The sequence below is a fragment of the Triplophysa rosa genome, linkage group LG13 (assembly GCF_024868665.1).
Source record: "Triplophysa rosa linkage group LG13, Trosa_1v2, whole genome shotgun sequence".
In the NCBI taxonomy this organism is placed as follows: domain Eukaryota; kingdom Metazoa; phylum Chordata; class Actinopteri; order Cypriniformes; family Nemacheilidae; genus Triplophysa; species Triplophysa rosa.
The window spans coordinates 23,401,034-23,412,445 of NC_079902.1; the positions used below are offsets into that span (position 1 = coordinate 23,401,034).

Consider the following 11,412-nt stretch of genomic DNA (forward strand, 5'->3'; position numbering starts at 1 on the left):
TCTCTGTCTGTGTCTCTCTGTCATCTGTCTCTGTGTCTGTCTTCTGTCTCTCTGTCTGTCGTCTCTCTGTCTCTCTGTCTGTCTGTCTGTGTCTTCTCTTGTATTCTGTTGTCTGTCTGTCTGTCGTCTCTCTGTCTCTGTCTATTGTCTGTCTCTCTGTCTCCTGTTGTCTTCTCTTCTTACTGTCTGTCTGTCTGTCTTCTGTCTCTCTGTCTCTCTGTCGTCTCTCTTTGTCTGTCGTCTCGTCTGTCTGTCTGTCTTCGTCTCTCTGTCTCTGCTCTGTGTCTCTCTGTCTGTTCTCTGTCTGTTCTTCTGTCTCTTCTGTTTCTGTCTTGTCTCTCTGTCTTGTCTCTGTCTTAGTCTGTTGTCTCTCTAGTCTGTCTGTTCTTGTCTGCTCTCTCTCTCTCTCTGTCTCTCTCTCTCTCTCTCTCTCTCTCTCTCTCTCTGTGTGTCTCTCTCTCTCTCTGTCTCTCTCTCTCTCTCTCTGTCTGTCTCTCTCTGTCTGTCTGTCTGTCTGTCTCTCTGTCTCTCTCTGTCTCTCTCTCTCTCTCTCTCTCTCTCTGTCTCTCTCTGTCTGTCTCTCTCTCTCTCTGTCTCTCTCTCTCTCTCTCTCTTCTCTCTCTCTTTCTGTGTGTCTCTCTGCTCTCTCTGTCTCTCTCTCTCTCTCTCTCTTTCTCTCTCTCTGTGTGTCTCTCTCTCTCTCTGTCTCTCTCTCTCTCTCTCTCTTTCTCTCTCTCTGTGTGTCTCTCTCTCTCTCTGTCTCTCTCTCTCTCTCTCTCTTTCTCTCTCTCTGTGTGTCTCTCTCTCTCTCTGTCTCTCTCTCTCTCTCTCTCTTTCTCTCTCTCTGTGTGTCTCTCTCTCTCTCTGTCTCTCTCTCTCTCTCTCTCTTTCTCTCTCTCTGTGTGTCTCTCTCTCTCTCTGTCTCTCTCTCTCTCTCTCTCTTTCTCTCTCTCTGTGTGTCTCTCTCTCTCTCTGTCTCTCTCTCTCTCTCTCTCTCTCTCTCTCTCTGTCTCTCTCTCTCTCTCTCTGTCTCTCTCTCTCTCTCTCTCTCTCTCAGGAAATCCTAAAGGGGCAATGCTCACCCACAGAAACATTGTGTCCAACACTTCTGCTTTCGTTATGGTCACACAGGTAAACAACAGAAGTCTCAGTAGAGTCTCTATGATGTAACCCAGAATGCATTTGGGCAATTGATATTTCAAGCAGCGCCCTGCAGTGTGTCTTAACTTTCAAAAACATTTCTTGTGTAAATATTATATTTACAGTTTACATCAAATATTTGAACAATTGTAACATCACAATTAGCAAAAAGCTCAAGTAAATAAATGTCATACAAAGATGTTTAATTGGTAAATGTCCCCTCGGGGTACTCCAGGACAGTTAAATGTCTAGTCAGTGTGCTGTGAAAGAGGTTGTAAAGATGTGTGTGCTACAGGACCGTTGATTGACATTTATCTGGTTTTACTCTGGTGTTTTAGAGTAGTTGTCCCCTCGGGCCTCAGGATGTGCACATCTCTTACCTGCCCCTGGCGCACATGTTTGAGAGAGTCGTACAGGTATGTTTTCTCTTAGCTGGCCGATTCGTTTTCCTCAGGCCTATATTTGAAAACAAGATCAATAACAGAATCCAATAACACACATACTTAACTATTTAAAGTATTGGTACATCTCAAGCACTTAATTTCATTTTTTACAAAAAACCCCACCTTAGCTTTGATACCAGTTTTACTGCGTTTATAATTTTTGTTGTCCTTATGTTGTTACAATTGCTTCCATTGTTTACCTCATTTGTAAGTCGCTTTGGATAAAATGGTCTGAAAGTAACGGGACTGGGGTTTTTAGCATAAAATTAGCAAATACATGATATATAGCCGCATGCTGTACATGGCATGCTAATAGCATGAAGAAACTCAGCAAATTCTAGCGATTTAACAAATATGTGCATTTTTACTCTAAACAAATTACATCTATGAAATAATTTAGGTAACAGGACCGTATTTTCAAAATGACGCTCCCAGTAGTCATTACAATATCATCAAATATGTAAAAAAGAAAATGAGAGAACTTGCCTTTGCTCGTCTCATGGCCTTCAAAAGATCCAAATGATGCAACTTCCTGTTAAAAAAACAGATTTATGGAAATTCCCTAGTTTTTCAGAGAGGGCAATGGGTTAGGGTAACAGGACTGAGTGAAAACCGGGGGACACGACTGAAATGTGTTTTTTATCTAAGGTATTATATATATATATATATTTTTTTAATAAATGTATTTGAAGCAAAGATGATATATGGAGTTACACAACAATGCAAAAAAAGATTTTACACTTTGCTTACTAATAAAATGTATGTTTGAAATACTTTTCATGCATATTTATACATATAAAGTCCTGGGGACAGAAGTGGCACCCGTTCGGTGGAATAATTTACGATATGACTTCATCTGTCATTGATTGAACAACAACAACCAAATGTTCCTTTGGTTCATATGTACATAGCACACTTTGCTTTTTGTGTCAGAAGTGAAAATAATTTCTCACTCTTTTATGAACCATTAATGATATGAAGTTTTTAACTCGTGTTGTGTGTTTTTAACCCTTCAGGGTGTGGTATTTGTACACGGTGCTCGTATTGGATACTTTCAGGGTGACATTCGGGCTTTGATGGATGACCTCACGACCCTGAAGCCCACCATTTTCCCTGTGGTTCCCCGTTTACTGAATCGCATGTTCGATAAGGTTTGCATACAGATACATTCATACTTTTAACTTGCAATAACGGCACAAAGAAGTATGAGACTGGATTTAACTTTATAGCAAAAAAAATCACCGGTTTCCCTGCAAGGTTTTGAAGTGGCGCGTATCTTTCCTCTTTTAGTTTAGTATTAATGTAGTGAAACCCTCTCTTAGATCTATGGGCAGGCCAACAGTCCTCTGAAGAGACACATTCTGGAGTTTGCGTTCAGAAGAAAAGAGGCCGAGATGAAGAGCGGGATTATGAGACGAGACAGTCTGTGGGACAAGATCATCTTCAAGAAAGTCCAGGTCACATCATGCTGTTTGTTACTTTTTAAATATGCCATCAAAATGTCCTAATAGTGCCTAAAAATGCAACTTAAAGAAGCAACGAAAGCAAATCTGTTGTCATGGTGTGACCGTGGTCTCTGCTGCCCCCTGCAGGCCAGTGTTGGAGGTCACGTCAGAATGATGGTGACCGGAGCTGCACCCATTTCTGCCACAGTTCTCACCTTCCTAAGAGCTGCACTGGGCTGTCAGGTAATACGGTTTAACCATCGTACATTTGATGAACGTCACATACAATTCCCTATCTTATCACTTAAATAAATATAAGTAAGAGTTTGTGTTCCTGTAGTTTTATGAAGGTTATGGACAGACTGAATGCACCGCTGGCAGCACAACCACAGTACCAGGAGACTGGACGGCAGGTAACACACACACAAACTACATAAGAACATACTTTGCCCAGACTTTCTGCATTGTTTCCATCAAAAAGAGATTATTATTTTATAAGAATAATATATGCCTTATGTTTACCCAAAGGAATGTTTTATCACGTTTGGAATTAGATTAAAATATCTAGAGACAGTTTAATCCTGAAATGTAAAATTGTGTGTGTGTGTGTGTGTACTTGCTGATGTTATCATATGTCATCGTCGTGTTGTGTCATTGCAGGTCATGTGGGAGCTCCTCTACCCTGTAATGACATCAAACTGGTGGATGTGGCCGAGATGAATTACTACGCCAGTAATGGCGAGGGAGAGGTGCGTGTGTTTTTGTAGTTTGTGTGTGGTCTTACGCACACTTGACTACATCTCTGCTTGTTTCTGTCAGGTGTGCGTGCGGGGTCCAAATGTTTTTCTGGGATATTTGAAAGATCCAGAGAAGACTAAAGAGGCTCTCTATGAAGACGGCTGGGTCCACACAGGAGACATCGGCAGGTGGCAGCCGGTACGATGCCCGTCGCAAACCATTGCAATTATGCACATTTGCAGCATTTCAATAATTTTTTATTGTTCGATATCATGCGTTCCTAGTTTATACGGTTGCTCCAAAATGTATTTGGACCCTTAAGTAACATCATACGTGCATTTATTTAAAAAATATTAGATATCATTGCTATTAATCTCAGTTCCCTCGCTCAACACTCCCTCATCTCTTCCCTGGATATATTTGTGACCTCATCATCTTCACAGAACGGCACTTTAAAGATCGTGGACCGTAAGAAGCACATTTTTAAGCTGGCTCAGGGAGAATACATCGCCCCCGAGAAGATTGAGAATATTTACATCAGGAGTGAAGCTGTAGTGCAGGCCTTCGTACATGGAGACAGCCTGCAGGTGAGAGGACGTCACTCACTCACACCGATGATTTGATCGTCATAACCCTGAGCGATGAGGAACTCTCATCCATCTTCTCTCTCTCTCTCTTCCTCTTCAGGCGTGTCTGGTCGCCGTCCTAGTTCCTGATCCAGACTTTCTGCCCGGCTGGGCTAAAAAGAGAGGGTTTGAGGGCTCGTTTGAAGAATTGTGCAGAAATAAGGTATTGATAAAAATTGCGTACAACCATTTACTCTTACGTTTAAATTAGCTTTCATATTCTTAATTCGCATTATTAAAAAAAGTGCGAAGGGTATACTTGAGTATAAAGTAAAATCAAAGTGTAAATGTTGAATGTTTTATTTGTCCTCTCAGGATGTGAAGAAAGCCATTCTGGAAGACATTGTGAAACTGGGTAAAGAAAGTGGCCTCAAGTCTTTTGAACAGGTCAGTGACGCCTTGATATTGAACCATTAAATGAAATGCTTTGTCAAGGATATCTCGTGAACTGAAGGACGTTTGTGATATTATTGTATCAGGATATTTTGAAGAAAATATTTGAAGTAAAAAATCTAAAATTAGCCAAACCCTAACACCGGGTCTACACCGGACGTGGCACGATGCTATAAAAGACAATAGAACTCATTATAATTAAACATTTTGTCCACACTGGATGCGGCACGGCATGACAATCCCATTAGAACAAGCATAGTGTCGCATCGCGTCCGGTGTAGACACAGTGTGAGAGAAAACTCAAAGCAATAAAAGCACTATTTTTTAAATTTTTATTAAGGTACTTTTTTCTGTGGTTATGCTGCAAATTGATGGAATTTAACTGGTATTGAATTGGCACATTCATTCATCTGGACAATCAAAACATTTCTGGTCTGACCCTTAAACTGCCTGAAACTGCTGTGATGAACGAATAAGTGATTCACTTTTTCTTTCCTAATGATAAACGGCGAGTTAAAAAATGTCCTGATGTCGTTTCATCATTTCGTCTTTCAGGTGAAGGACATCGCTCTGCACACTGAGATGTTCTCCGTTCAAAACGGTCTTCTGACGCCCACCCTCAAAGCCAAACGTGCTGAGCTCAGGAACTGCTTCAGGAAACAGATCGATGAGCTTTACTCCACCATTCAAATGTAAAACGCTCACTCCGGTGCTGACTGAACATGAGCTAACAGAACTGATACAGACTCGCAGACTTTAGACTTGATTCTACACTGACTTCAGTTGTATGCACACTTGTGAGTAAGATGATATACTGTATACTAGATCAGGCCTGTCTCTTGAAGAGGTTCATCACATGGTTCACATCACCTTTAATCAAACGCCCTCGCGGATTAAAATATCCCAGAGTTTGACGTTTTGACTATTTTAAAATAAAGGGAATGTGCCAACACCCAACATTAAAACGTAAAAGTTTGTGGCCTTATTCTATGGAAATATTTTTCTTATTGGACATGTTTGATATTAACACATGCAGTGGTACGATGCAATGGTCTTGTGTTTGTGAAATATTTGATATCGTCTCAGGGAAAAATGTGCCTTATTGGATATCAACTGCCTTTGAGTTTTATTCACGAGAGAGAAAAACACTGCATACACGCATCATTTCACCCAACAAAAACGGCCATACCTCAGAATCAATATGTGGAGAGTGGGACAGTTTCAGTTTTGTCATCTAGTTTGGTTTTATTCACTTATTGTTCGTCCTGGATGCATCGTTATTAAAACACAAGGACATTTTTTGTTATTGGTAGACAGCCATTGAGTTTAAACACAGCCTCGGGGAAATATCCTGCACTATGAATACACAGTGTACTTATGTAATCATTTGTTCATGAAATATTAACAAGAGAACCATCTTTACTGTTGGCTTTAAATTAAAAAGTGAGCTTAATATTAACAAATCTACGATTGTTTGTCACAGAAGTATTTATTTATGTGAAAGCTTTAATGTAAAATAATTTTATGGTGTATTTTTAAATTGTAATACCATGCCTGTGACATTATTTTGCTGTGATTTTCTGCATCACAGAATACAGGAGCTTTTCAACCGTGTCCTTAATTTCATTCATGTTTGGTGCTTTATTCATTCACTGTAATGTTCTCTTTATTATGCCCATGTTTTTATTATTGTATATTTCACTCAAAGCTTTATCTTTTCTGTTATGTGATCTGTAATGAAGCCAAATCAGTTGTCATAAAAATGTGTGGCCAAAATCATCAGTTGACTGCAATTAAATGTAAATGAACATCTTAATTCTAAATGCCACATACATTCAAAAATATTTAAATGTACATTTTACATGTAAATGATTGATATTAAATGCATGTCATGATTAATGACACTTTTAAGTGTTTTATTCTTGTTACACTGAAACAGCTGATAAAATGACCACACAATGTTTTTCTATGTGGAGTATTTAACTATAACCGTGACTGTAGGTTGTTTATTTAAACATAATTATACAATTTAGACTAATGCACATTCTGTTGCATTATTTATATTAGAACTCGATTATAAAATGATCAATAATCTAAAGTGCATTGTCTTTTAATTTGTAATTTCGTATCCTTGTAATTTCTTGTCTATTACAAAATGTTTTTTTATCTGAAAATATTCACAAATTAAATACATTCACGTATTTTACACAACTGGTGAGTTTTAGTTTGACAATTAATTATTAGTTTCTGAATATAATGTGTGGCACTTTTATACTTTGAAGATGCAGGTCGTCATCTTGTCGTGGTGACGTCACTTCCGCCGGGTCCTTGCGCGCTGAAAATGGCGACGTCCCTAGGCTCAAACACATACAACAGACAAAATTGGGAAGATTCGGTACGTTTACTGTTTATTCAACTCGAAACACAACAGACAGCATCAGTCTACATGTCAGTCCATTTCAATAAAGAGTGTTTTATCGAAATATTTTCAACTGACTGAAGGAAGAGCAGAAGATGAGCTCGCGCGTGCTCCCTAGAAGTCTGGAAATGTCATTTAGTGTTGTAGAAATATTCTCGTTAATGTGTTTTCTTATTTTTATATTTTGTTGATACATTCTATGCATTATTTAGTATGTTAAATAATGTTATTGTAAGGTGTCTTAGAATTCATTATGCTTTAATACTTTCATGGCATACGCCGATCGGTCTGCGCAGCTCCGGTCCACTCCAAACTTTTTATATTCCATCTCTGTTTTTGTTATTTTAGACTCCAGCTGTTGTGTTACCTATATCAGAGCAAAACACAGCACATGCCGTTTTGTTTATACCAAGCCGAATAAGCAGTTGTCGCCGTTAATGGTACATTTTGTCTGGAGATGGAACCTCACACCTCAGTTTTTTTTTTTTTTTTTGAGTCTATCATAGTGTGTAATGTAAAGACAGCAGGATTCCGAGTGATACAGATATCAGTGTGCTGTGATTGCTGAAACAATCTTTAGCTCTTGTAATGAGGTGAATGACATGCTTGATCCTGTTGAGAAGGCACTTTACAGACATTGTTACATTGACATCTAGCGGTTGAGCTTAGTATAGCAGTCTAAATTCAAAATATTGGAGAGACAAGTTCAGCCAAGCAACGTTCTTCTCGGTTTCTTTTTGATTGTTATCATAAATAATCTACAGGCACTCTATTGTTTGTGAATATGTACAGGAAGTTAAGTTGGAGGACACAAAAATGGCGCATGCGCAGTAACGTTTGTTAATGTTGTTAAGATGAAACCGTCTATAAACAAGGAACATAGATGGAAAGCTCTGTTGAACTGTAATGCCATTTTTTGATTTGAATTTACTTTGACACAGTTTTTTAAGGTTGAACTGTTTCTAACATTATTTAAAGAACGGCCTTTACTTTTCTTTGAAATAAATTATAAAATGTTATACCAGTCTATTTTATGAAATAAAGTCGTGACTTTAACAAGTTTTACACTAATTTCACCAACTAGAAATTTGTTTTATTACATACAAAAAAAAACGTACGGAATAGTACATTTCAAATTGTAATTGAAAACATGGTCATTGCAGAAGAGTTGAGAGCAAAAGAAGTCTGATTTTGTGATCTTTTAAACATTTTTCTGCAGGACTTCCCTATTCTCTGTCAAACATGTTTGGGGGAAAATCCATACATTCGTATGGTAAGTCCACTTCCCATTGCTAAACAATAACTAGTTTCTTGTATGTGTCATGTCATGTGTTCATTGAAAAAAAATACTAAGACAGATTGTACGAAAAATGCTTTAAAGTCCATCTGAGTCATTCATGTGGTCTTTGTTGTCTAACTGGTGTTGGCTGTTGTCTTAGAGCTGTTATTTGTGAAATTATTGTGAATATTTAAACTATTCCCATCAGTGGACGTGAAATTGAAGTTGCTTTTCATTTTATAACGTGACATTTCTCTTTCTTTTTTAGACTAAGGAAAAGTATGGTAAAGAATGTAAGGTGAGATATGGGTGTAACATTTGGTAATATTGAAATAACCAAAGAATACTGGTTCTGTCAAGAGAAATAACTGGTGAATGTTTGTGTCCGTCAGATCTGTGCGCGTCCCTTCACTGTTTTCCGCTGGTGTCCTGGTGTGCGGATGCGCTTTAAGAAGACCGAAGTCTGTCAGACCTGCAGTAAGATGAAGAACGTGTGCCAGACCTGTCTGTTGGACCTGGAGTACGGTAGGTTTCCCACTTTTAAATTTAAGTGATACAAGTGTTTTGTTTTTTAACACACCTTTCAACAGAACTACTTGATCAATGAAATGCACATCGTTGTTGTATGCGGAACTCTGGCAGAAATCATTCACATGTTCAAACATATGTCACAGCTTCGTGAGATTATTTTACAGATTTCAGAAAGCTAAAACGGCGTTTAACTTCATTATTTCCGCTGTTGTTTTACAGGTCTTCCTATTCAGGTCAGAGACACAAGTCTGTCCATTAAAGACGACATGCCAAGATCTGATGTGAACAAGGAATATTACACTCAGAATATGGAGAGAGAGGTGTTGTTTAATGCTTGTTATACAAATACATTTACAAAACGCATAATCGATCTTGTGTTGTGAATCGATTTGAATGTTTCATCTGCTCTTGTATATTTTTATTATAAAACGGGTGAAAACGTAAATCGCAAGAGAACGAAGCCTTCTAAACGATATAAGTGCATCTTGATTTTGTGTCCAGATCCAGAATTCTGACGGTACGAGACCAGTGGGGATGCTGGGTAAAGCTCAGAGCTCCAGTGACATGCTGCTCAAACTGGCCCGCACAGCACCGTACTACACACGCAACAGACCTCACATCTGCTCGTTCTGGGTGAAGGGAGAGTGCAAGAGAGGCGAGGAGTGTCCATACAGGTCAGATCTTAATTACTCCACACGGTGGTGCTGTTGTAGCAGTGATTCGCCAAAAATGGACTGTCCGTTAAAAGTGCTTATTTCTCATCAGGCATGAGAAGCCCACAGATCCAGACGATCCTCTGGCCGATCAGAACATTAAAGATCGTTATTACGGCATCAACGACCCGGTGGCCAATAAACTCCTGAAGAGAGGGACCACCATGCCTCATCTGGACTTGCCCGAGGACAAGGCCATCACGACGTTATACATAGGAGGTCTGGGAGAAGACATCACAGATTCTGACCTCAGGTGAGTCTCAAAGTGTGTGTTTGGACCTTGTTGACTGTGCATGCGGTGCAAATTTTCTGAATGACCTGCTACATTTGCTTAAATTAAATGTCAGGTCATGTTGAAACTGTTTAAACATATTTCATGTGGTGTCTTCTGCAGGAATCACTTCTATCAGTTCGGTGAGATTCGCAGCATCACGCTGGTTCAGAGGCAGCAGTGCGCGTTCATTCAGTTTGCCACGCGACAGGGGGCGGAGCTCGCCGCTGAGAAATCCTTCAACAAGCTCATCATCAACGGCCGCAGGCTGGTGGTGAAGTGGGGTCGCTCTCAGGCTGCTAAAGGCACAGATGTCAGGGAGGGGTACAGTGAGATGGGCACCAAACTGGAACCTGTACCAGGTCTGCCAGCAGGTGTGTTTGTGCGACTGGCACGGAGAAATTCTGAAATGACAATTCTGAATGGCCTTGTAATAAAAACCTCAATGTGTTTGTTTTAGCTCTGCAGCCACCTACAGCTCTGGAGCATGAAGCCCCCGCCAATTACTTCAATCTGGACCCCAGCAGATCTCCAGCAGTAATGCACCTCAGTCTTCCACCTCCTCCTGGACTCCCCAACCCGCCACCACCAGGTACACACCTGCGCTCTCTTTCAGCCGGTGAAAACCTCCAAACAGCTCCCAAACTGTTTTAACCTGTTTGTTGTGTGTTTGTGATTTCCAGGTTTTGGACCGCCCATGTTCCACCCCATGGGTCCTCCTCCCCCTCCTCCTATGGGCTTGAGACCACCCGGTCACATTCATTACCCCTCACAGGATCCTCATCGCATGGGTGCGCATGCTTCTATCCGCCACAGCGATTAATCAACTCCATCTACTCTGACATCATCAGCTGCTGTGTGCAAGGGGTCGTGGTATAGCTTTCTCTTGCTTGTGAAGATAAATGGGCTGTGATGTCATTAGAGAGTGGAGTCTGATGCTGTGATATCATAAAGCATCCTGGTGATTGGCTGGAGGATTGACGGTCCTGCCTGTTAGCTGCACACGCTGTTGGACATGTTTGGTGGTTTAATTGGGTACTTTTCCATGGTTTTGTATGCTACATCAATGCTTCCTATCAACGATACAGCAGGTGACCTCACACATCACTTCCTAACAACAATAAACGCCCTTATTCTTCATCTGACTCTAGACGCACAGCAGACAGTCACAAGCTGGAAATTGCAGTGGCGACTTATGACATCATCTTGCCAGATCTGTGAGTGTGGGTCTTTGATGTAAAGACACAGCTCTCGATGACTAAAATGTTGATTAGACGCATGTATATATCACACACATTTCAGTCTTATCACTGAGGAATAAAAGTTGATTTGAAGAAAAACATATCTCATGTCAGATGTTTGTGTAATCGTCATCTTATGTCTGTCTTAAAAACTATATGATGTATAAAGAACT

General features: G+C 40.0%; 2 protein-coding genes across 3 annotated transcripts in view; both read left to right on the plus strand.

Moving 5' to 3' along the window:
* acsl1b (acyl-CoA synthetase long chain family member 1b) overlaps positions 1–6,911 on the plus strand; it is a 16,464-nt gene extending 9,553 nt beyond the window's left edge. For both annotated transcript variants that reach the window (XM_057349942.1, XM_057349943.1), the window contains exons 10-21: positions 1,058–1,131; positions 1,479–1,556; positions 2,600–2,734; positions 2,906–3,040; positions 3,176–3,271; positions 3,369–3,441; positions 3,689–3,777; positions 3,848–3,964; positions 4,210–4,353; positions 4,454–4,555; positions 4,708–4,779; positions 5,341–6,911. In XM_057349942.1, the coding sequence (XP_057205925.1) occupies positions 1,058–1,131; positions 1,479–1,556; positions 2,600–2,734; positions 2,906–3,040; positions 3,176–3,271; positions 3,369–3,441; positions 3,689–3,777; positions 3,848–3,964; positions 4,210–4,353; positions 4,454–4,555; positions 4,708–4,779; positions 5,341–5,481 (1,256 nt within the window). In that variant the 3' untranslated portion in view covers positions 5,482–6,911. The remainder of the gene's footprint in view (positions 1–1,057; positions 1,132–1,478; positions 1,557–2,599; positions 2,735–2,905; positions 3,041–3,175; positions 3,272–3,368; positions 3,442–3,688; positions 3,778–3,847; positions 3,965–4,209; positions 4,354–4,453; positions 4,556–4,707; positions 4,780–5,340) is intronic.
* Positions 6,912–7,074: 163 nt separating this feature from the next.
* On the plus strand, positions 7,075–11,319 carry LOC130564260 (pre-mRNA-splicing factor RBM22-like). Its single transcript, XM_057350206.1, has 10 exons — positions 7,075–7,180; positions 8,424–8,477; positions 8,752–8,781; positions 8,876–9,008; positions 9,234–9,334; positions 9,516–9,688; positions 9,780–9,980; positions 10,122–10,372; positions 10,459–10,590; positions 10,682–11,319. Exons 1-10 carry the CDS (start codon positions 7,127–7,129, stop codon positions 10,819–10,821), a joined length of 1,269 nt encoding a protein of 422 aa, XP_057206189.1. The 5' UTR covers positions 7,075–7,126; the 3' UTR covers positions 10,822–11,319.
* The last annotated feature ends 93 nt before the right edge of the window (positions 11,320–11,412 follow it).